General features: G+C 36.4%; 1 protein-coding gene across 1 annotated transcript; it reads right to left on the bottom strand.

Annotated features, from left to right (window-relative positions):
• Window positions 1-1,604: 1,604 nt before the first annotated feature.
• Eif2s1 (eukaryotic translation initiation factor 2 subunit alpha) lies at window positions 1,605-26,286 on the bottom strand. The gene is made up of 8 exons (XM_076850335.2): window positions 26,168-26,286; window positions 22,139-22,380; window positions 13,434-13,513; window positions 10,790-10,941; window positions 5,094-5,200; window positions 3,667-3,764; window positions 3,122-3,265; window positions 1,605-2,144 (listed from the first exon to the last, which is right to left on the bottom strand). Exons 2-8 carry the CDS (start codon window positions 22,377-22,379, stop codon window positions 2,019-2,021), a joined length of 948 nt encoding a protein of 315 aa, XP_076706450.1. The 5' UTR covers window position 22,380; window positions 26,168-26,286; the 3' UTR covers window positions 1,605-2,018.
• Window positions 26,287-26,505: the final 219 nt, after the last annotated feature.

Below are 26,505 nucleotides of genomic sequence, written 5' to 3' on the forward strand. Positions count from 1 at the left end.
GTCTGTTCTCGTCCTCTTATCAGTGAAACACTGATCCTTTCTTTGGCTAGGGTCAACAATTTACAAAATTGTTGCAGAACTGAGCAAAAGGCCCACACAGGATAAAAAAAATCAGTCACCATGGAAACCACCAATATTTTCCAACAGTTATGGCTTTCAAAGTATGAAAACTTCAGTAAACAAAACAAATTCAATTTCCATGCATACACCAAAGGAGCACCTGTTGTATTTTGGTAACATTTTGATGCTAGGAATTTTTATAAAACTTTCTTTGATGTTTCAAATATAGAAGTAAAAATTTTGTGTCAATCTTTAATACATCCAGATTCTATTCCCCATGTGGCATGTTGGCTGGCAAACTTCTTGGAATGGGCCATCTGAAGTTAAATCTTTGTATTAAAAAGCTCACACAACCTAAGTAAACAAATGGACAAACTTTCATAATTGGCAGAAATTCTTTCACCAATAAATTCTTCTAAGTATTTTCTAGTCAGTTCCCCTTTAAAAAAAAAAATAGGATCATACTTTGTTGCCCAGGTTGGCTTCAAACTCCTAGGCTTAAGCAATCCTCCTGAAGCAGGTCTGACTATAGCTGTACACTAGAGCACCCAACTCCAAAAGCTTTAATGAGTCACATCTAGTCCTGAGTTGACTAGGATGAGTTAAGTTTCATCTGCAGAGTTTTGTTTTGTTTTGTTTTTGGTACCAGGGATTGAACCCAGAGGCACTTTACCATTGAGCCACATATATTTAGAGACAGGATCTTGCTGAGTTGCCTACGGCCTTGCTAAGCTGCTGAGGCTGGCTTTAAACATGAGCCCCTCCTGTCTCAGCATCCTGAACCACTAGGATTATCGGTGTGCACTACCGCGCCCGGCTGATCTATGTTTTAATAGATGTTCTTAGGGCTAGCAGTAAAGTTCAATAACTAGTACACCAAATATCCTAAGAGATTAAATCTACAAACACACCAAAGTAAATCAAGATTTTCTACACCCGACTACTGTAGCTGTACCATCAGATATATTACCTGTAAAATTAATTTTGTGCATATACTTTTATAATAACTAGTTCTTGAAGATAAAATGTAAAAAAAACCCCACTATAACTGCATTCAGACAGATCTATATTCTGTTATAAAGAAAACCAAAGATCTATGTGGTACCTAGCAGATATTTTAAAGGGGGTGAAAAAATATCAAAAGTTGGGTAATTATACTCAAAATTTAAGTAAATCAAAGAAGCAGCATCTTTAAATACAAACATACTTTACCATCTTGAATCAAACTCAAGCCAAGTGGTTAGTAGATCAATAAGGACCCAGTGTCATAAACTCTCATAACCACAAGTTGTCATCAATCTCAAATAGGTTAAAAGGCACATAACAATGTAATTCTTTAATTGCATTTTAAGGCTTTTACACCCTCTAAGGGCCAATATCACTGTGATTGAGTTAAATCATTTTCTCTTAAAAGGGTTTGTTGTACATATCCTTTGATAACTTGCTCTTATATTTCTGCATCTAGACCAAAATAAAGATAAAAGAATTAGGGTCTTATCATTCAGAATGCTTTTAACTGGTGACAAGAAGGAAGAGGCCTATAGTTAAATATCCCAGAAATTTATTTGATGTTTGTTTTAATACATTTTATATAGAAAGATTGGGATTGTTATTGTTTATTTTGGGGGCCCCTGGTAAATCTCACGGAGGCACTGAACTACTAAGGGTGCCAATCTGGAGACATCAGAAATGGAAATCACAAGCCCAATTTTAGGACTGTTCTAAGCTCAAAGATTTTCTCTCGTGAAATTGGGCTGCTCCCTTAAAAAACGTGTCAGAGTTACTGTGTGAAAACAGCTGACATTTAGGAGGGCATTTCATGTTTTACAGTGTTGGAATACTTAAATACTTGGAAATAAAAAATATTCGGCTTTGAAGTTTTCAATACTGGAAAACTTTCAAGTCTAGGGTTTACAGCCAAGTCATGTTCCTCAAATTAGACTATGCTTCCCACAAGGTTAATCTTCAGCTTTTGCTTCCATTTCTTCTGCATCATCATCTCCATCCACTTCTGCATTTTCTCTCTCAAGCCTCTCCAGCTGCCTTGCAAGTTCAGTCTCATCTGTATCTGTGACCACCTTGGGCTGTGGAAGCAGAGGCATAATTTCAAAGTGAAGTAGTTAAATAGCAAATTCAATTTCAATTTCAATACTACCATTGCTTAGTGTTTTAACTCTTTTCCCTGCCCCAGTAATGGGGATTCAGACCAGGGCCAGTCTACCATTGAGTTACATCCCCAGCCCTTTTCTGAATTTTACTTTGAGGAGGGTCTTGCTAAGTTACCAAAGTTAGCCCCAAACTTGTGATCCTCTTGCTTCAGTCTCCCGATTAGCTTGGATTACAGGTGTGCACCTGGCTAATTTTAACTCTTAAAAAAACTTTTCCTTTCTTAACAACTGTCATATCTATTCACTTTTGAGTGTTGACTTAACACTAACAAATTCTACTAGTTAAAAAATAGAAGAAATTTGAGAAGTACAAGAAAAAGAACTGTGTATTAAAATGGAACTATATTTTCTATCATCTTTATAATCTAAAACTGTTATCAGTGGATATTACTCCAAGACCAAAAATATCCTACAAAGAATGTATCTTCTAGGCAAAATAAATTACTGCTCCTTTTCAGAGAAAGAATCATACATATATACACACAAGTATACGTATGGAAATTATGTTTCAATTCTTGTTGAGTTGAGGGAAAGACAAGAGCTTATTCCTAATTCTAAGGTCCAATTTTAAACATCCCACATTCAAATTCTAACAATAAATTTCTCATTTCTACTGTCTATTTTCTCATTTCTAATGATGTAACATCATCAGTGAATGTAGGCCTGAATGTCCATCCCACAAAAACATTCTAGTGCTGATAGTTCTTATTTATCTATAAAGCCCTTTTTAGGAACTCTCTGAATCAATGATCATTCTATATTTAGTAGATTTACAATCCTAAATATATTCAAAAGGCAGTGATCAGGTATTTTGGAATAAAAATCATTTATAGGTGACTCAAGTTTCCTACAAACTTTAAGAACAAAGGAAAAAATGAAAGCACTGAACTCACCTCCATTTGAACATTGAACACACCCCTCTTTTCCTCAATCTTTTCTTTGATAACAGCCATAGCTTGATTGAGGACAGAGAGACCTTCCGTCCTCTCCAGGGTTGTCGTGGTCATCACATACCGAGGAGGAGCTATTAGATTAATCTAAAGAGGACAAAAACTCAATTATGATTGTACCTATACAACACAACTACTAAGATGTTTGAGGATTTGTTTATTAATCCCCTGCACTAACAAATCATCCCAAAACTCATCTCTCAATTCTGTAGGTTAGCAATTTGGAATGTTTATTGATGTAGCAAAAGCTAACTGATATAATGATATTATCTAGTATTATGATACAGTCCACTAAAAGACTATGAAGAATTATGATTTGGGGGTCTATGGTGGCTGACCTAACTATAGTTATCATTAGCACAATGGTGCTAACTGCCTCTAAACTGAAGAAATCCTTAAGACATTCAATTTTAAGAACATAAAACATGATCTTTCTCATGTGTAGTGCTAGGGATTCAACCCAGGGCCTTGGGTGGAAGAAGACTCACCTTGATGGGCATTGTTTCTGTAGAACAATTCAAACCTGCTCTCAGGGCTTCTTTTACAGCATCAATGCCTTCATAACCATAACAAGCCACTTCAATATCTAAAATTATAAAAATCCAAAAACTGATACCAAAAACACAAGAAACATTTAAAGGTTTAAAAGAATCAGAGATATAGCAAATGTATTAGCATTCAAATGCTTATGAAAAGGGCTGGGGATGTGGCTCAAGAGGTAGCACGCTCGCCTGGCATGCGTGCGGCCCGGGTTCGATTCTCAGAACCACATACAAACAAAGATGTTGTATGTAGTAAAACTATCTTCTCATCTATATTAAACCACCTAATAACAAAACTATAGAAGATAAATTTAACAAACACTTTAATAGAAACCTGTCTAGAACTGCTTAGGAATTGCTATTTGACCTAGCAATTCTTAGGAATTAATCCTAAAAAAAACTATGTAAATGAGTAATTTATGAAATATTATCCAGCTATCAAAAAGAACAAGATTCTTATGCTCTGCATGGAAGGGTACCAGTAACAACAGAAAAAGCTAGGTGGTGAAAATTCTGCATGGTATGATTCAAGTTTTGTAAACAAAAATTATATATGATTGTAGACCACCTTTTTGGGGTGTGGTGGTGATTGTGGTGGGGAATGAACTTAGGGCCTCTTGAAGCATGCACTCTACTATTGAACTACATCCCTACTCCTAGTGTATGTTCTTATATAGTATTTGTATAGAAAAAAATATCTCAAAGAAAATATTTCCAGCTATTGGCAATCATTCAGTCCAGAATCATAGTCTATTGAAATAGTTTGTTTTTGCTGGGCGCAGTGATGCATGTCTGTAATCCCAGCGGCTGAGACAGGAGGATCATAAGTTCAAAACCAGCCTCAGCAAAAGCAAGGCACTAAGCAACTCAGTGAGACAAAATTGGGCTGGGGATGTGTCTCAGTGGTAGAGAGCTCCTGAGTTCAATTCCTGGTACAAAAAAAAAAAAATTTTTTTTTTTTTCTTTTTCACCCATGGTGCTAGGAATCAAATCCAGGGTCTTGTACACACTAGATAAAGTACTCTACTACTAAATCACACACCCTACTTTAAAAAGGGGCTAACCTCAAGTTAGCTGAACTCATGACAACAATATATACATTTTATGACTCTGAAGAAGCAAAAATAACTTCTTGGACTGGGAATGCAGCTCTGTAGTAGAGTGTTTGCCTAGAATGCAAGGGATCCTGGGCTCGATCTCTAGTACTGGAGAAGGGGAAAAGCACCCAAATCTCAAACTTTTCTTATTGTAAAAAATATTAGAATAATTTATACTCGTAGATGCAGAAACATACTCTTTGATAAATCAAATTACTTAACAGCTTTTTTGGAACATGCGAAATATTTAAAAAAATCATTTAGGAAGTCAATTACCTGCTCGAATTTTGACAGCTTGTGGGGTCAAACGCCTATTAATATTGTTAATAAGTACTTCCCGTTCATCTTCATTCAAATCTAAACTATCCAAAATAGATGGATCTCTGATTAAAAAAACAAAACAAAGGGCAAGGTTACAATATCGATAGTTATGAACCAGGACACAATACACCACAGAATAATGCATGTAACAATAAAGCACTGGCTTCAGTGTCAGAATTAGAGTTGAAAAGCTGGGCATGGTGTTATATGCCTATAATCCCAGTAACTTGGTGGGGTGAGGCAAGAGGATCACCAAGTTTGAGGCCAGCCTCAGCAACTTAGCAAGATCTTGTCTTAAAAAAAAAAAAAAAGAAGAGGGGCTGGGGATGTGGCTCAAGCGGTAGCGCGCTCGCCTGGCATGCGTGCGGCCCGGGTTCGATCTTCAGCACCACATGCAAAAAAACAAAAGATGTTGTGCCTACCGAAAAACTAAAAAAAAATAAATGTTAAAAAATTCTCTTTCTCTCTCCCTCTACTCTCTCTTTAAAAAAAAAAAAAAAAAAAAAGAAAAAGAAAAAAAATCTCATGGCTATAAGAATGGTAACACCTTAACAAGCAAAGGGAAAATAGTTACAGAAAGTTATGATAGATAAGGAATGGCATAAGTAAATATCAGGTCTGTATAACACGGGGTATAGTTAGGATGCTGAAGGAAGACAAATGAATACAAAGTTGGCAAATGACATATGTTTCATAAAAGAAGAATCATCTATCAATAAATTATCAATAAACGTGAAAAGCTGCTAATAACAATGTGCATGCTCACCAATAATCAGGAGCATGCAAATCAAAAGGTATTAGCAAAAGGAAAAAAAAATCTTGAGACACACAGCAAATGGTGTTGAGAATAAGGGGATATAGGAATATCTACAAAGTTGTTAGAGGGAATTCAAATTAGAGAAACAATCTAAAGAGTAATTTTGAAAATCAAATCAATAAAAAGAATATACGTGTATGTGTGTGCGCACATACTCACACCTATACACATATAATCTGATGACTTGAAAATTCCATTCCTGTGAACATATCCTAGAAATATGTACACATGTACATGGATATTCACCATAATACTGCTTGAAAATAGAATGAAAGAAAAAAACCCCTAAATATCGCTTAATTTTCTTTTTGGTACTGGGGATTGAATCCAGAGGCACTTTACACTGAACCACATCTCCAGTCCTTTTTTTTTTTTTTTAAATTTTATTTATTTATTATTTTTGAGAGAGAGAGAGAGAGAGAGAGAGAGAATTTTTTACTATTTATTTTTTAGTTTTCGGTGGACACAACATCTTTATAGGGTGCTGAGGATGGAACCCAGCGCCCCACACATGCCAGGCAAGCCCGCTACCGCTTGAGCCACATTCCCAGCCCATCTCCAGTCCTTTTTATTTTTTATTTTGAGACAGGATCTCACTAAGTTGTCCAGACTGGCCTTGAACTTAGAACACTTGTGGTCTAAGCCACATAAATCACTGGGATTACAGGTGTGTGCCACTGTGCCTGGCTAAATATCTCTTAATAGAGGAAAGACAAAGCATATTCTCAAAATGAAATATTATATAGAAATTAATATGGATGTAGTAGGTATACTATTTGAAGAAATTCTGCTCAGTAAAGCCTTATAAGGCAAAAAGATACAAGAGATTAAATGTTAAATATACAAATTATTCTACATGACTTTTATGGATATGTGTACAAGTTACAAATCCCTTATCCAAAATTCTTAGAACCAGAAGTGTTGTAGATTTTTTTCAGATTTTGAAACATCCGCATATACAGAATACAGTATTTTAAGGGAGGGGATCCAAGTCTAAACATGAAATTCAATTACTTTTCATATATATCTTACACATATATTCTGAAGGTAATTTTATATAGTATTTTTAGTACCTGTATTTTTTGGAGTGTGTGTGGGGGGGGTACTGGGCATTGAACTCAGGGGTACTCAACCACCGAGCCACATCCCCAGCTCTATTTCGTATTTTATTTAGAGACAGAGTCTTGCTGAGTTGCTTAGTGCCTCACTTTTGCTGAGGCTGGTTTTGAACTCGCCTTCTGAGCCACTTCGATTACAGGCATGCGCTCTTGTGCCTGGAAGTGTACCTAGATTTTGACTGCATCCCGTTAGGTGTGAAATTTTCCACTCATGGCTTCATGTCTGTGCTTTAAAAGATTCAGATTTTGGGGTATTTTAGATTTTTGGATACAGGATGCTCAATGAAATACAATGAATACAATGAAACCATAAAAACAAAATGATAATGATACACACTAGTAATTTCAGAATAGAGGTTACCACTGATAAATGAGGGGAATGGGTCTAGAGAGGAAAAACACTGTTTCTAATGATTTCAGAAGTTTAATTTCTTAATTAAAAAGAAAAAACATGAAGCACACACAGCAAAGAATTAGCATTAGTTAAACCCAGGGAACTGCTACACAGGTTGATGAAGCAAGAGAAGAGTAAAATGGAGTAATACATGCTAAGGCTTAATGGTAATGGAGGAGGTGCTGGAGACAAAAGCTAAAGGGGCAAGCCAGGACCAGTGATGACAGTGAACCAGAAAATATACTGACTGCCTAGGTATGGTGGCACACACCTGTAATCCCAGCAATGCTTAGGCAGGAGGATTCTAAGTTTGAGACTAGCTTCAGCAACCTGGAGAGACCCTAAGCAACTTAGCAAGACCTGGTCTCAAAATAAAAAATACAAAGGGGCTGGGGGTTTCGCTCAGTGGTTAGGGTTCAATCCCTGGCCAAAAAATAAAATAAAATAAAAAATAAAAGACTGGGCTGGGGATGTAGCTCTATGGGAGAGCACTTGCTGGGCATATGTGAGAATCTAGGTTTGATCCTCAATACCATAAAATAAAAAAAAATAAGTAAAAAAAAAAAAAGGCTGGGCATGGTTGGCATGTCTCCAATCTCTGTGACTTCGGAACTTGAGGCAGAAGGACTGCATGTTCCAGGCTAACTCTGGCAACATAATGAGAAACTACCTAAAAACAAAAAAACGAGCAAAAATGCTGGAGATATAGCTCAGTGGTAGAGCGCCCCTGGTTCACTCCCCTGTACTGCAAATAAAGAAATAAAAATGTACTGATCAAAGAGTGCAGAACAGAAGAATAAACAGTGCTTAATGGTTAACAGAACAAACTCTGGATGGAGCCACAATGTCTGGGATTGAATACTGGCTCTATGATTTGTTGGCTTGGTTACCTTGAACAAATTATTTACTCTTTTCCTCAATTTCTTTAACTATACAGTAGGGATAATAATGGCACTAAACCACAGATTGTTAGAATTATAAGAAGTTAGCTATTATTATTATTATTCCCACCTTTCTACAATGTGATTAAAAAAAAAAAAAAGTCACATGAAGACAAACTGGAATGGTATGCTGGAGGCTCTACTAAATCCATCTAGGTCTTGCTCATCCACTCTAAAGTTTATACGATCAACACATCCTGGCAGCAAAAAGGCTGGAAAGTAATCTTAGTGGTGAGGCAGCTCTAGAGCATTAACATCTAGGAAGGACTAAGAGGTAAAGAAACAGAGACATCAACTACAGAAAACTGAAAGATTCTGGCTGCTAAATGAAAACAGTGCTTGCTAGAATTTGAGGGAAGGTCAAAACATTTTTTTTTAAAAGTATAAATCAAAGAAACCAGAGAATATTTTTATGCTGATGGAGCAAAATCAACAAAGGGAAAAGATGAAGATCAAAGAGGGAGTAACAGAAATCACTGAGCAGGAGCTGGGCCCAGGGTAGCAAAGATTAGATTGAACAGGAAGGAAATTAATTCCAGGAGCACAGAAAAAAATAACAGGTAGGACAGAGATAAGTATGTTCATGATAGTGGGCATAAGTGGAGAAGTGTCATGGTTTGGATATGAAGTGTCCTCAAAGACCCATGTGCTAAATGCTTGGTCCTCAATGCAGCAATGGAGCTTATGAGAAGTGATTGGATCATCAGGGCTCTGATCCTGTCAGTGGGTTAATAATTTGAAGATATTATTGGGAACTATAGAAGTGAGACCTGGTTGGAGGAATGTCACTGGAGGTATGCCCTTGGGATCTGTATCTTGTCCCTGACCCCTTCTTCTCTCTTTGCTACTTGGCTGCCATGAGGTGAGCAACTTTCTTCTGCTACACACTCCAACCATGATGTTCTGCCTCACCTCAAGTCCCAAGTCATGGAGCCAGTCAACCACTGACTGAAATCTCTGAACTCTTTCCTCCTCTGTTGTTTTTCTCAGGTTATTTGTCACAGTGATGAAAAGTTAACATGAGGAGTCCTTGTGCAATGGCTTCTATTTTCTTTGTAAAATAAAAAGGGAAGTGAACACACCAGCTAAGAGTGAGAGAAGATAGGTAGAGTGTTTCTGACAAAGAACACAGAAAAGCTCTAAAACAGTCACTATAAAAATGGGAGGAAGAACTGACAAAGAGCAGAGAGAATGTGAGGCAGCAGTGAAGATCTAGCAGAGGTTGGAAACCATGAATATACAGCGGCACCAACCTGTGAAACTGATTTTTCCTAGCAGCATTCAGCAGTCTATAAGTACACAGAAAGAAAGCAGGAACATCAGTCCAAGGCTGGATGTAACAGAAGGGAAAACAGGGCAAAAGCTCATGATATTGGCAAGAAAGTTCTTGAAATTATAGTTCATGGTATCTACATTGGATAAGAGAAAGAGAAAGCAGGAAAGGGTGAAAAGACATAAGAAAAAAAAAAAACAGGTTTAGAGTAGAGAGTATAAACCTAGTGAGTATAACACATAAAGGAAGTACACAATTTAGGGTCCTAAGACTTGAAATAAGCATTTATAATATAAGAATTTAAGAAACAGAGTAGGACTAAGTGGGAGCCAAGACAGAAAGAACAGAATATGCATACATGCCAAGGTGGCACACACTTATAATCCCAACTGCGAGGGAGGCTGAGGCAAGAGAACTCCAAGTTCAAGGACAGGCTGGGCAACTTAGTGAGACTCTGTCTTAAAATAAAAAATAAAATAAAATAAAATAGGGTTGAGGATGTGATTTAGTTGGTAGAGCACTTGCTTATCATGTGTGAGGCTCTGGGTTTAATTCTTAGTAACTATAAAACACATGGGTGCACACAAATAGAATATATGGATTAAAGATTTTAGAGGCACAGCAAAACCTGCTGATAAAAAGGCCCAGAGTGAAACATGGAAGAATGGCTAAAGTGGCATGGTTGAAGGTCAAAGAAATGAGGTAAAGTAAATAAGAAATTATAATTTTGGATGAGATATCCACACTGATCCTAATGCATGGGGCTTTCGTTTAATATTTTGGTACTAGGGATTGACCCAGAGGTATTTTACCACTTAGCCATATCCCCATCCCCCCTTTTATTTTAATTTTGAGATAGGGCCTAGCTAAGTTGCTGAGGCTGGCTTTGAACTGGCAATCCTCCTGCCTTGGCCTGCCAAACTACTGGGATTACAGGTGTATGCCACCATACCCAGCTAGCAAGGGCCTTTTTGTACTTAAGACATTTTTATCTAAATATGGCAAGGACTTAATAAATGGATGGTGTGAGTAAAATTCTGGGCTATCAACCTGTATGCCAGACCCAACAGCTGACACATCAGTACAAGCAGAATCAAGGTGTTCTTACGAGACTGCATGCTTAAATGCATCATAGGCACCATAACCAGGTCTCTTGTATTTGTCATCAAAAACCCAGGCAGTCCTCTGGAACAGGCTTTCCAGTTGCTCATCCTTGGTATATTCTAATACCTCAGCTACATGACGAAGAATGCTATAAACCTAGAAACAGAATTAAAAGCTCAATAATTTCAAGAAAAGAAATCTATAAAAACGTTATTGCTACATTTCAGTAGATAGCATAATTTGACAGTAATTCTTTAACAACAAAAGTTCTCCATACTAGCTTTTTTGAGCTAAAAAGAAATATTCACTTTCTCATAATAATGTATTCAAGTGAGTATAACACATAAAGGAAGTATACAATTTAGGGTCCTAAGACTGGGAATAAACTTTGACAATGGGACCAATTAACATCTCTGAATTTGTTTCATTTGGGAAAGGGAGCTATTGCAAAGAGCTCTTACATGTATCAGATATATACAAACACATACTCTAAATAGAAAATTGGTATATAAACATAAGTTCTTATTACTCCACATGAAAACACAGAACCAATTGAAACTTAGATTTCTTTTTCTCTGCTATCATATAACAATTATCCTTCAGCATCACTCACTTGCAAAACTACTTTTCTAAGCTCCCCAAAATAACACAGGATTTAAGAGGAGAAAAAGTATTTGTTTTTCACATATACTTTTTAGTTGTAGATGGACACAATGCCTTCATTTAATTTACTTATTTTTATGTGGTGCTAAGGATCAAACCCAGTGCCTCACACACGTGCTAGGCAAGCACCCTACCACTGAGCCACAACCCTAGTCCTGAGAAAAAGTATTTTAAATGGTTTTCATGTTAGTTATCACCTTATCATTCTGGTAACTTTTTTTTTGAGACAGATGAAGTCTTGTTGCATTGCTCAGGCTGGTCTTAAACTTGTAGGTTCTAACAATTCTCCTGTCTTGGCCTCTTGAGTAACTGGGACTATAGGTACATGCAATCGTGCTGGGCAAGTTTAACAATATAAGGGAGACAAAAAAAAAAAAAAAAAAAAGAGGAATGTCTTAGAACATTCCTCAAACTTGGTGGGACTCGAGAGTCTGCATTGCTATTAAATAGTGGGGTAATGCCAATGGCCCATGTTGCTGCTCCAAAGACATTATGAATGTTAAGGTCCTATTAAAAAGAGATTCTACTGATAGTATTTTCAAGGATATAAACCATAATATATTTTACTGATGTGGGAATGCATTAGTAAAACAGAGACAAAGAGAGACCTGGATAATAGTCTGATGGGCATTAGACTTTTTTTCTCTTTTATTGAAATTAATTGAAATTTAAAAAATTGGAACATTACTTCCTTGGTATTTTATCTAGAGGACAGGACCACACATGACAGAAAGGAACAAAAGATACCAGTGGAAAACACAGAAACCATAAACAATGGTATTAAGAAAGGAGGGTCCTGGGACTGGGGTTGTGGCTCAGCGGCAGAGAGCTCATTAGCATTTTCGAGGCCCTGGGTTTGATCCCCAGCACCACATAAAAATAAATAAATAAAATAAAGGCACTGTCCCCAACTACAACTAAAAAAATAAATATTAAAAAAAAAAATAGAAAGGAGAATCTGAACTGAGGGTATAGCTGAGTGGTAGAGTGTGTGCTTAGAATGAACCAGCCTTGCAGTCCACCACCAGTATCACAAAAGGAAAGAGAATGACCAACCGCCTTATTAATAACAGGTTCCTGTTTTGATATTTTAACATTTGTCTCTGCTACCTTTACCTGAGAAGAGTGTTGAAAGACAAGAACTACATTTTACACATCCCAGTCAGAAATAAGCTAAGCTGGTGGAATGTGATGATTATCCAAAGTATGAAGACAGGAATTGGTGTGAATATACTTTGTATACAACCAGAGATATGAAAAATTGTGCTCTATATGTGTAATAAGAATTGTAATGCATTCCACTGTCATATATAAATAAAAGATAAAAAATTAAAAATAAAAAAAAAGAAAAGAAATAAGCTAAGCTACCACATGTGGTGGCATATGACTACAATCCTGTTACTTGAGAATCTAAGGCAGGAATATCACTTTTTCCCCCTCTTTTCGGTGTTGGGGGATTGAACGTAGGGCCTCACACATGCCAGGAAAGTATTCTACCACTAGGTCATATATCCAACCCTAGGAAAGCCTACTGAGTTCAAGAGTAGCCTGGGCAACATAGTAAGACCCTATCTCATAAAAATAAAATGGGAGTTGGGGTGTAGCTCAGTGGAAGAGTGTTTGCCTAGCATGTATGAGGCACTGGGTTCGATCCACATTAAACAACAACAACAACAAAAAATAAAGGCATTCTGTTTACCACTACCAGAGTTAACTTATAATGGCCTCAAAACACTAATTTCTAGTACTGACTTGAGAACATTAGATCACTAGAAATGCTTTCTGGTAGTGGCTTGATGAGATAAATAACATTGTAATTGTACTCTTCTGGAATTAAGTCTTCAAATCAGATTTCCATGTAACACATAATTGAAAACAGAGTAACAAAAAAATGAAAGTTTTTGTTTTTCATTTTTCTGCCAGGAAAGGCATATGCTGATATTTATTAAATACAGTGCACAAATTTGACTCAAAAATGAACTTACGGTTTTAGATTTTGTGAATTTGTCTTCACATTTGATTGCTTCCTCTGGAGAAACTCTTCTTTTTGACAAATCGATATATCCTATGAGAAAATTTTAGAAAAAATAATCAAGTGCCAGCATACCATTCTGACCAATTCTTACAACCAAGTTGATTACTATAATCTTACAATTATTCCCCACTAAAATCTTATCAACAAAAACTGTGTAAGAAAGATGAAAGATTCTGATCTGTTTTCAGAAATGTCTTTTAAAACAGTCTCTATTACTTTGGTGGAGGAAATTAGCTAGTCAAATGCCTCTCTTTCCTCTACTTTCTTCCCTGACCTTTTACAGAGTAGAAAGTCACTTTGATTTGGTTTAGTTTAAGAGGTTAACCTCAACAGAGGTCACATACAGACATCAAAGGAACATATTAAAATTGTCATCTAGCAAGTGACTACCATATCCAAGAGACGATGATAGATGCTTTACTTAAGCACCTCATTAAACTCTTACAACAATTCTGCATAGTAGATCTTTCTTCTAGGTTAACTTGTCAAGGTGCATTTGTAATCCCAGTGGCTCAGGAAGCTGAGGCAGGAGAATCACAAGTTCAAAACCAGCCTTAGCAATTTAGCAAGGCCCTGTCTCAAAATAAAAAAGGGCTGGGGATGCAATGGTTAAGCACCCCCAGGTTCAATCCGTGGTACAAAAAAAGAAAAATAAATTCTAGTGTGGCAAAAACCCGCAAACTTGTTCCTTGTTAGGATTTCCGGTGCAATGCTAAATAACAGTGATGAGAGTGAACATTCTTGCCTTGTTCTCTATCCTAGAAGAAAGTCTATCTGTAGTTTTTTTCCTAGACACCCTTTATTAGATTAACAAAATTCCCTTCTATTTCTAACTTGCTAACTTTTTATTAATGAAAGAGTATCGAGTTTTGTCAAATGCTTTTTTTACATTTATTAAAATGAATGACTGGATGCTGGTGGGACTGCAAATTGGCGAGGCCAATTTGGAAAGGAAAGCAGTATGGAGATTCCTGGGAAAGCTGGGAATGGATCCACCATTTGACCCAGCTATCGCCCTTCTTGGACTATTCCCTGAGGATCTTAAAAGAGCGTACTATAAGGATACTGCCACATCAATGATTATAGCGGCACAATTCACAATAGCTAGACTGTGGAACCAACCTAGATGCCCTTCAATAGATGAATGGATAAAAAAAAATGTGGCATCTATACACAATGGAATATTATGCAGCACTAAAAAAATGACAAAATCATAGAATTTGCAGGGAAATGGATGGCATTAGAGCAGATTATGCTAAGCGAAGCTAGCCAATCCTTAAAAAACAAATGCCCAATGTCTTCTTTGATATTAAGAGAGCAACTAAGAACAGAACAGGAAGGATGAGCATGAGGAAAAGACTAACATTAAACAAAGACGAGAGGGGGGAGAGAAAGGGAGAGAAGGGAAAGCATATGGAAAAGGTAGGAGACCTTCAATGTTACACAAAATTATAAGAGGTTGTGAGGGAAAAGGAGGAGGAAAAAAAGGGAGAGAATTAAATAACAGCAGAGGAGGTAGAGAGTGAAGATGGGAGGGGAGGGGGGATAGTAGGGGATAGGAATGGTAGCAGAACACAACAGTCACTAATATGCCATTATGTAAAAATGTGAGTGTGTAACCGATGTGATTCTGCAATTTGTATTTGGGGTAAAAATGGGAATTCATAACCCAATCGAGGCAAATGTATGAAAGATGATATATCATGAGCTCTGTAATGTTTTGAACAATCAATAAAAAAAAATGAATGACTGGAATTCCTTTGACATTGTTAATGTACCTGGACTGTTTCAGATTCTGAGCATTTCTTTCCTCAAAAAACCATGATTTATACATAGTAAACTTCACCACTTTAGTGTACAATTCTGAGTTTTGTTAAAAAATACAGTCATGTAACCACTACAATCAAGAACCACTAACCCCCAAATCACTGTAAAAAACCGAACAGGTTTTGTTGTGAATATACATTTTAATTTCACACGGATAAATACCAAAAAATTGGTATTGTTGGGTTGCATAGTACATATACTTAATAACTGCCAAATTATTTTCTAAAGTGCAAGTACCATTTTTGCATTTCCATAAGCAGTTCTTATCTATCAGTTTTTTTTAAAAAAATACATATTTTTTAGTTGTAGGTGGACATAATACCTTTATCTTATGTATATAGATGTGGTGCTGAGGATCAAACCCAGGGCCTCACATGTGTTAGGTGAGCATTCTACCACTGAGCCACAACCCCAGCCCCCCAGCCCACCCACCCTTTTTTTTTTGAGAATAGTCTCACTTGTTGCCCAGGCTGGACCCCAAACTCCTACACTCAAGCAATACTACTGCCTAGACTCTCAAGTAGTAGGGACTATAGATGTATACCATTGCATGCCCCAGCATCATTTTGTTTTGTGGTGCTGGGTATCAAACCCAGTGTTATTAATGTGTATTTCCTAAAGACTAATGATGTTCAATATCTTTTCATGTGTATATTTGCTAATCATTTTCTTCTTTGGTGAACAGTTTATTCACATCTTTCCCTCATTTTTTAAATGAGTAGTTTAGGAAAATATTTTAGGTTGTTAAAATAATCTGGTTTGTTTTTATCCCATCCAGTTGTCCCACCATCATTTAAGGGAGAAAAAAAAGAAAAGACAATCCTTTCTCTACTCAGTTACTTCTGCACTTCTGTTGATCAATTATCTTAATAAGAGTATAATCAAGTTTTTTCTCCCTTTTTTCTCTTTCCAGTTCTGAGAATTGAACCCAGGGATGCTCTAACACCAAGCTATGTTTCCATCCCTTTCCATTTTTTATTTTGAGACAGGGTTTAAGTTGCTGAGGCTGTTGTGATTCTCCTCCTCAGCCTCTAATGTAGACTGGATTACAGATGTGTGCCACCATGCCCTGCTACATAAAGTTTTGAGTGTTAAACCAACTGCATTGCATTCCACATACTCTACTTGGTCATGCTTTACTATCCTTTTTATACATTGCTGGATTTGCCTTTTTAAAAAAATTTTCTTTATATTGCTAAGGGTCAAATCCAGAAACAGAGTGCCTGCCCTGCATGTTGGGCAAGCCCTTTTTACCTCCTCCTCCTCCTCCTTCTTTTACTATTTTATTTTTGGGTAGACACAATACCTTTGTTTATTTTTATGTGGTGCTGAGAATCGAACCCAGTGCCTCACAAATGCTATGCAGGTGCTCTACCACTGAGCTACAAATCCAGTCCCTCCTCTTTCCACCTTCTTAAAGTCAAAACCTAGATAACTGTTTGTAGATCTTTAATGTTTTCTAACACAAGCAATTAAAATTATAAACTTCTCAAGCCTTCTTTAATATATGGATTATTTAGATGAGCTTTTTTTTTTTTTTTTGTGGTATTAGGGAACGAACCCAGGCCCTTGTGCATGCGAGGCAAGCACTCTACCAACTAAGCTATATCCCCAGCCCACTAATTGTGCAAATACTTATTTTTTCCACTCAAGATATAATGATATTGATTTTAAACCAAGTTCTGGTGTGATCCAAGAACATACTTTGTAGCTAGGCACGCCTATAATCCCAGTGACTGAGGAGGCTGAGAAAGGAGGATCATAAGTTTGAGGCCAGTCTCAGCAATTTAGTGAGACCCTGCCTCAAATTAAAAAAAAAAAAAAAAAAAAAAAAAAGGGATAAAATACAGTTGTAAAGCACCCTGGGTTCAATGCCCAGCACTCAAACCAAAAACATACTTTATATGTACTATTTTTAATACTTTCAATGTTGAAATCATTGGTCAAATTATCCTCTATCTTGGTGAATATGGCATGTACACGTGATAAAATGCATATTCGTTTTCTGGATGTAATGTTCTCTCTATATATCAGTCAGGTAAAGGTCTTTATTGGTTTTCTTTTTTTAGTGTAGTTGTTCTATCAGCTGTTCAGAGTTTCTTCAAGTTTCTAACTTTGACTACACTTTTTTGTTTCATATTTCATGAATCTCTATTCAGCACACATATACTGATGACAATGCTGTCATTCTAACAAAATGACCTTTGATCATTAAAAAATGTCCCTGTTTACTCTGGAAATATGTCTTTAAGTTTACTTTATCTAGTATTAACATAGACACCCCAGTCTCCTTATGGCATTGTTTACATAGTATATTTTTCCAGACACTTATTTAAACCAACTACATTTCTTGAAGACACCATTAATGTTGGATCTTGTCTTTTATTTCATTATAATAATCTCTGCCTTTTAACTGGAATACTTGCTTCATTTATATTTACTGTAATTATTGATATAAATGGATTTAGGTCTATGTTTTAGGTGTTCAGGAAGCAGAGGCAGGTAGAACATGAGTTCAAGGCCAGTCTAGGTGGCACAGTGACACCTTGTCTCAAAAAAAAAAAAAAAAAAAAAAAAAATTAAACACAGAGATTTACCATTATATTTTCTTGCTTTTGTGTTTTAGTTGTCATTGTATTATGTCTACTTTAAACAATGTTCTATGTTTTCTTAGATTCTATATGTCTATTTGGCACCCATAACACAGCCCATTGTATAATAGTTTCTCCTTATCCTGGATGCCTGAAACTGGATAGTACCAATCCTTTTATACACAGATATATAATATGCACACATGTACCACATAGTGACATTTTGGTCAACATTTGGTCAATTGCAGGAGTGGAGGTGGTCCAATAAGACTCTAATATAAACTAGGTGTATAGTAGGCTACACCATCTAGATTTGTGTAAATGCACTTTATATTGTTTGCATTTCTCAGAACATATCTCTTATCTTTTTTTTTTTTTTTTTGTACCAGAGATTGAAGCCAGAGGTGGGCACTCAACTACTAAGCCACATCCCCAATCCCTTTTTTGAGACTTAGCAAGATCCTGTCTCAAAAAAGGGATTGGGGATGTGGCTTAGTAGTTGAGTGCCTACCCCTGGCTTCAATCTCTGGTGAATTTACACAAATCTAGATGGCCTCACTATATTGCTGAGGCTGGCTTTAACTTGGAATCCTCCTGCCTCAGCCTCTTGAGCTGATTACAAGCATGTATCATTGTGCCTGGCTAAACTCATCACTATCTTAAGTGATAAATAAATATGAGTTTTCTTAAATATACATCCCTATGATAAAGTTAATAACTTAAACACAGTAAGAGATTAATAATAAAACAGAATACTTAGAACACCATTGTATAATAAAAGTTATGTGAACATAATCTCTCTTGAAAGAGTTAAGACAAATAACATTTATGGAATGTGAATGGTTAGGAAACCATGGAAAGTGAAACCAAGGAAAAGGGTGGATTACTATATTAACTATATTTTCTGTATTCTTTTTTATTTATGTTTATTTCTATTAAACACATTAGCAAATGCTTTACCACTAAACTATACTTGCAGCCATGAATTCCTGTTTTTTTTGAGATGGGGTCTTGCTATGTTTCTCAGGCTGGCTCCAAAGTGAACCTCATTCCTCAAGTAGCTGACTATAGGCATGAGCCATCACACCTGGCTTCTAGTTTCTATATTCTGACATTTGTGGCTTCAATGACTAGAATAAGAATGTCCCCTAAGACTAGCCCCAAATCAACCCAGAAAATACCAGACAATAGGCAGAAGCTTTGTGCCTCCAGATCTGCCAAAATCATTCAAAATAGCCAATTCTAAGTTGTTTATCCTGCCCTGGCTAGGATTTCCCACAACTCCTTCTGCTTTCTGACTAAAACTGCAAGGTACGGCATGGCATGGGAATATCCCTTCTCTCAAGAAATATAATAAAAATATTCCTTTGATGGCATTGACCTCTCTGTGCCATCAGTCATCTTCAACAAATTGAAATCTTAAGTGTACAAAAAGACAAACAGCTTAATGCATTAAAAAAATTATTTTTAGCTGTAGACAGACACAATACTTTTATTTTTATGTGGTGCTGAGGATCAAACCAGTGCCTCACACATGCTAGGCAAGTGCTCTACCACTGAGCTACAACCACAGCCTGATAAATGAATTTTAAAAAAATTAATAAGAGGGATAAAATAGTATTTTACAATTACTCACATATTTCTCGTTACCGTGAAGAATTTCCTTTATCATTTCTTTTTTTTAACACACACACATATTTATGCACTTGTGTGTGGGTATGTGTGTGTATGTGTGTGTGTGTATATATATTTAGTTGTAGATGGACAGAATATCTTTACTTTTTTGTTTTTAAGTGGTGCCAAGGACCAAACCCAGTGCCTCACACATGCTAGGTAAGCACTCCACCACTGAGTCACAATCCTAGCCCCCGCTTACTATTTCTTATAATGCAGCTCAATTCAGCAATTGATTCTCTTAGTTTCTATTTACCTGAAAATGTCTTTGTTTTGACTTTCATTAATCAATATTATCTTAGGATACACAATTCTCATGTGACAAATTTTTTCCTTTCATTGGCTAAAAATTTGTATCAGCATTCTTATGTATGTAATGTTATTTTCTTCTAGTTATTTCCAAGATTTTCTTTTCTAGTAATTTGGTGTGCCTAGACATAGTTTCATTAGCATTTACCCTGTGTGAAGGCTGTACTTTACAAAATTTACTTTTCTAAACAGATATAGAAAACTTTTGGTTGTTACTTTTTCAAACATACTTTCTGCCCCCTTTCTCTCGCCTCTTCTATTATAATAGAGCTTTTGATATTGGGTAGATGATTGAGGCTCTCTACATATTTCTGTACCCCTATCTTTTCTGATTTGTTTATTTTCAATGAACCATCTTCAAGTTTCACTGAGCCTTCTGTTTTCTTCAATCTACTGTTAGCCCATACAGTGAATTTTTCAGATACATTTTTCAGTTATGATTTATTTCTTCTTTAAAAAGTTTTTAACTTCTCTAAGATCTCATTTTGTTCATTCCTTACAAGTATATTTTCCTAATATCTTTAAGCAGTTATAACATCTGATTTAAAATCTTATCTCCTAATTCCATCATTTGGATTACTTCTGAGCCGGTCTTCAGTGACTGCTTTCTCTTTCTAGAGAAGTGTATTAAGTCAACTTTACACTGCTGTGACCAAAAATATCTGACAAAACAACTTAAAGGAGGAGAAGTTTATTTGGGACTATTTGAGAGGTTCAGTCCATGGTTGCCTGGTTCCATTGCTCTGGACCTAAGATCAGGTAGAATTATCATGGCAGAAGGGCCATGATAGTTACTATCCAGCACAATAGTTCAAGTTATTAATTCTTCAAATGGATCAATTCACCAATTAACTCACAGTCTTTATAAACTAATCACTTCACCTATTTAACATTCCTGGCACTGTCACATAGGCTTTTGGGAAATACTTCATACCCAAACCATTTAACAGAATGTTTAGCAATTCTGAACGCATCCTGGACATTGTTGAGTATTTGGCAGAGACTCTGGATTCCTGCAAGCTACTCTTAAGAATAGGATCCCAAGTTCAAAGCCAGCCTAAGCAACTTAGCAAGACCCTATTTCTAAATAAAAAATAAAAATGGCTGGGGATGTGGCTCAGTATTTAAGTACTCCTGGGTTCAATCGCTGGTAACGGTACTCCTGCCCCCATTAAAAAAAATAATGATTTTTAAACTCCACAACTCAGGAAGCTGAGGCAGGAGGATTGTAACTTTGAGGCCAGCCTTGGCAACTTAGCAATACAATAAAAATGGTTAGGGAGTAGCTCAGTAGTAGGGTACCCCTGAGCACAATCCCCAGTATCCCAATTAAAAAAAAAAAAATATTTTAATAGGTAATTTACTGTCTGTGGGAAGTAGCTGAAGTCTTCAGATTTTAATCCTGTTGGGCTGCTTGCTTAGACACTACTCTTATATGTTAGTGGCTCATGGGTCAGCCAGAGATTTGGGCAGAATTTACATACAGACTTAAGGGGTCTTCCTTTGTGGATTTCTCCTTTAATGCTATCATTACTACCATTTTCCACCTGCTATGATTGTCTAAAATACAAAACTGCAAAATATAAAACATCCAGTGTGGTTCCTTTCTTCAAAGTATTGACTTGCCTTCAGTTTTGGCCTGCTTTTGCTTTTTTCTCATTGTCTTTTGGTAGTTGTATTTTTATGTGTCCAGGGTTTATATATGTACATAGTCCTGATAAATAGCTCTTATGTTAAAAGTTTCATCTAATAGGACCCTAACCCTTTTGTATGGGCTCTTTTGCACTGATTTTTTCTTTAATCCTACCCTAGAGATCTTCCCCTATCAGAGAATAAAAACACACTGATTTATTTAACAAGTCTCCATTTTGATTGTTTCTTTTTAATTAATACTGTACAAATGCTGCTTAGAAATAGTTATATGTATTTAGCCAGGCACAGTGGCACAGCCTATAATTAAATAAACAAACACTAACCCAAGTGGTCTTGCTTAGATGGCTAACTGACATACTTCTCCAGCAACTTTGGTTTATAAAAAAGAAAGAAAGGAATTTTTAAACAGTAGTACACAAATTAAAAATACATATATTTAAAAATAAACTGAGTTAAATTCTTATAATTATTTTATTAATTTTTCTCTCCCACTCCTTTTGGGTAGTATTGGGGATAGAACCCAGGGCCTTGGCACATGCTCTTGAGCTGAATTACACCTCCAGACTATAATTTTAAAAGTTTTAAGATATTTTTCTCTTACCTTTTTCTTTGTCCACTCTAATAACAACCACACATTCATTCCTGCCAATTCGGATGAGTTTGTTTATAGAACGGATACGCCGTCTGGATAATTCACTGAGAAGAATCATGCCTTCAATGTTGTTGTATTCTAGCAAGCTGACATAAGCTCCCATTTCAGCAATGGACCTTACATTCACCATCACTACATCTTCCACCTCAGGAAATTTGTGTTGGTAAAATCTACAACTTAGACCCGGCATTCTGCAATTTAAGCAAGAGAATCAAATTAAGTGTTTAGTTAAGGTCAAAATAAATGTCATTTTCTACATCTTGCCAGTGAAAGTAAATAAAAGATAAATATAGTTATTTGTTTTCTCATCTCTTTGAACTTCTTAAATAGTACCAGAAAACAGATGGGTATCCAGGAACCAAGCTTTAATTTTTATTTTGCTCTACCTTTTGTAAGCTTGGGTGATCCTTTGCCATGAGTTTTAGAGAAATCATAAAAAATAATGACCATCTATAAAGTACTCTGAGACTTAAGGATTAAAGGAATACCTCAAGAATAAAATACTATTTTATTACTACCACTTTAAAGAATATGAAATGATGGGAAGCATCACCACTGTTATAAACTTGTCAGCAAAATCCAAGCTACTCTTTCTCAGTTAAGATTGCATGCTACCACCCAATAATAAAGGGAAGAATTTTCTGACAACTTAACCCTTAGCCAATATACCAATGATATATACAATCTTTTTTATTTTGTAGTACTGGGAAATGAATACAGGGTCTCAAGCACACCAAGCAAATGCTCCAACCCTGAGTTACATCTCCAGCCCTTTATCACTTATTATAGCCAAAATTAAAGTATCAAATATCAAGGAAACCAAAACGTAAAAATTTATTAATAACAAAATGTTTAACAATTTTTTTTCCTTTTAAAATACACTTGCCCCTCTAATTTTTATTTTGTTGAGTACCTAATTTTGAGAACAGCTTTATAAATCTCCATTTACTACAAAGTTCAAGTTTCTCTCAACCTCTAGGCTACTTTCAGTACCACCTTTCTTATGATCCATAAGCTGGCGTTATGTCATGGGTAGAAGTATATTTGAACAAAGAGGCTCTCAAATTAATAGTGGCTGATGATTTTCATATTTTTCTATTAACTTCAACCCATTTACTGTTGGCAGAGTTCAGAAGACAGGGAATAATAGGACCTAAAAGCCTAAGAAAAATCTGTGAAAATTTATTTAATAACATTTTTGTTAACAGGGAAATATGGCTGCCAATAACTGACTTTAGACAGACCACCAACATTCAGCATATGGAACACCAGAGTTATGCTGCAGTGCAGTAATAGAGCTGCCACCTGTCACCCATGTACACCTTACCACTGGGAAGATATCCATGGGACTTATATATCTTTCCATTAACTACCAGGTCTTATATGATCTGGCCACCACCTATCTCCTTAAGGCACCACTTTCTCACTTTTTTCCACCATTTTACAGATAAAGAAATTGAGGCACAAAAACAACTTGCTCTTTCATATACTGATACCTATGAAGTTTGGATCCAGAGTCTTTGTTTTTATAAATCAGGATATATTTTCTCTCAGTATTACTGGCAAATGTGTTGCAGTAAAAAAAACCTTAAACAAAAAGCAACTTCAATATAGATATTCAGTGTTGGTAGCATATATTACAAATTCAGGCAAACTATTAGCATCAATCTATCTTGTTTAACAAAAAACAACACATGTGGCAGTGAAGTATTTTTCTTGTAGCTTGACAACATAAGGATTCAGCAAACAAAGGAAGCAGACACTCAATAGCCAGAATTATCCACTAAGAAACAGCTGAAATGGTTGTTTCATTTTAAAACAGGGCTCTTTCAGGGGTGGGGGAGCAGCTGTTGTCAAATATTTGTACATAATTATATTTGAAAGTTTAAAGAGTCTCAAATAGATACCAAATTAATGATATGGAGCAATTTTTAGACATTTAACAGATATCAACTACATTTTCTTTTTTTTTCACCAAGTTTCTCCAAAAGTAAAAGTGATGCTTTCAGGGAAACAAGGTTTAATTTAATGGTTAACAAACATAGGAAGTTAGAAAATAGGGTAAGAGAATCCTGAAAAGAGATATAAAAACTACTTCTTTAGGAGGCAAAAAAATCTCTTTGCAACATACAGAATAATGTAATGCTGCCAATGATGTTATTCATAGCAATGAAGGAAAGTAGCTAGTCACTACAACCATCTGCATATCGTTTAATAGATTTGAACATGTCATCTTATGAAATGCTAGTAACTTTTTTTAAAGTGAGTTTTTTTTTAAAAAAAACTAGCTCCCCCCCCTCAGGAAAACAGAAACCACACTAGATATTTACTTGGCCTTTTCTATCATTTTCAAAACATTCAGATTTTTAAAATTTGGACTTCAACAAGTGTCAAGTCAGGCCAGTAGCCCCTTGTTCTACCCTACTTACTATCTATAGTTGCTAGGGAAAGGTTCCCTTTGAACTGTTTTTCTCATCAATACTTCACAGGTTTGTGAAGGTGTCAATTGAAAATATATGTAAAAATATTTTGAAAAGTATATCACACTACCCTAAAATTCAAAAAGGCAAACGAAATATCATTTCCATTTTATAACTTAATTTGTTAATCTACTAGATACTATACATTACTGATATAAGATTCTTAACTAAGGAATTAAATATAAAGTTGGAAACAATCTAGTATGCAAACAATTACAATATAAAGTACTACAAAAGACATAGTGAAACAATCAGTTAATAGGGAGCCAAGAAATAGAAATATTAAATAACTTCCTCAATGATAAATGCATACCAATTACTAAAGCAAAAGCTAAACTCAAGTCTTCTGACATTAAATCTGGAGTGTCTAACTAGAGAGCTTCAATAGGCCAAAGCACTACACAGCTATGTGTTCTGATATAAAAGACATCAATTATCTTTTGAAAGATAATAACCAAACTTCACACTAATTTCAAATACTTTGCATTGTCATAATGTTGCCAGTGGTCGGTAGGACTTATCCCTTAAACCAGGGTTAAGTCACCATAATGGATACAGAAGTCCACATTCCTTTCCAGTGTATTGTGTTGGGAAAACTCATGCGCCTCTAAAATAATTCTTGGTTTGTAAGTGCTATACAAACAAAACTTTCAAACTGTCTCAATCGGGAGAAGAAAGTTAAGACTTCTTTATCAAGTCCTTTCTCAAAAAAAAAAAAAGTGCTTCTTGCTTAACGAAAATTAAAGTAGCCTAAGTTTGGCGGATAACTAAAGGGACCTTACGATGTATACGCATTTAACTCTAAATTTTTGGTTTTTAGTTATGCAAAATTCTAAGACTACAGTTCTATTCTCACCGTCTCCAAAATGAGACGAACAGATACTAACAATATTCAAGGGATGATTCATTCTACAGAAACGCACAACTCGAGGGATAAGGTATCTTAAACTTCAGTTTTAATTATCAGATTAATAAACTATTCTAGGACCCAGCTCTTTTCCGCATGGGAGCCCATTCTACTGGTTGTCTGAGAGAGTCAGGTATGAATTCCAGAGAATCGGGAAATTTCTGGCAATACCGTTGGGCGGGAGAAGTGGGGACATACAGATTTAAAATAATTCTCAGACTAGGAAAAAGGCCAAGCGCTCAGCGCCCCCGAGCAGGGATGGGGTGTCAGGGCGTTTTCCCGAGGTCGCCCCACCTCGAGGCATGCTCTCTTTAAACATATTGAAGAGGGAGTAAAATCCACTTGGCCCACTTTCCTTCCCGAGATTTCTCCGCTGATACAATATTGGCTCTGGCACACAGGAAGACCGACACAGAGCCGGAGAGGAGGCCCTGACTGAATCAGTGGGCGGTGGCGATGGTGTCCAGACACTTCCCGCGCCGGGTCGGGAAAAGGAGGGGGAGTTAGCTCGGGGCCTACCCTGTCGACCACTTCTGTCAGTAGACAAACTAAAGTGAGTTCTCGGGTAAACCGAACTGCGGGATTAGTCACCTGAGGTATGTGTGTGAATCCCGCACTAAAGTCCCGCGCCGAGCTCTTTAGTCGGAACGATCAGATTTGGTAGATCCGTACCAGCCGCCGAGCCGCCGCAGCGTGCGCCTCGCACAACCCCAGCGCGCATGCGGAACCACCAGGCACCACGCAAGCGCCGAAGGAAAAGGCCCCTCCTCTCCATCGATCATAGAGTGTGGGTCCTCCGAGGACTAGGGATGTGGACCACAGAAAAATCTAAAAATTACGTTTTCTAGCTATCTTTAGATTTTTATAAGTAACCTCCGAGGCGTGCCAAGCAGGCAAGATTCTGATTCGTTATCCTCGAAGAATGAATC

Source organism: Callospermophilus lateralis, chromosome 3, assembly GCF_048772815.1.
Source record: "Callospermophilus lateralis isolate mCalLat2 chromosome 3, mCalLat2.hap1, whole genome shotgun sequence".
NCBI lineage: Eukaryota > Metazoa > Chordata > Mammalia > Rodentia > Sciuridae > Callospermophilus > Callospermophilus lateralis.

What these genes read in the sequence shown, in the direction of transcription:
- Eif2s1 (XM_076850335.2), bottom strand. Translation starts at nt 22,379, where the DNA reads ATGCCGGGTCTAAGTTGTAGATTTTACCAACACAAATTTCCTGAGGTG. An exon ending in AGCTGTCAAAATTCGAGCAG is followed by an intron (nt 3,765 to 5,093) that starts GTAATTGACTTC and finishes TTATAATTTTAG; the next exon opens with ATATTGAAGTGGCTTGTTAT. An exon ending in TGTTCAATGTTCAAATGGAG is followed by an intron (nt 2,145 to 3,121) that starts GTGAGTTCAGTG and finishes CTGCTTCCACAG; the next exon opens with CCCAAGGTGGTCACAGATAC.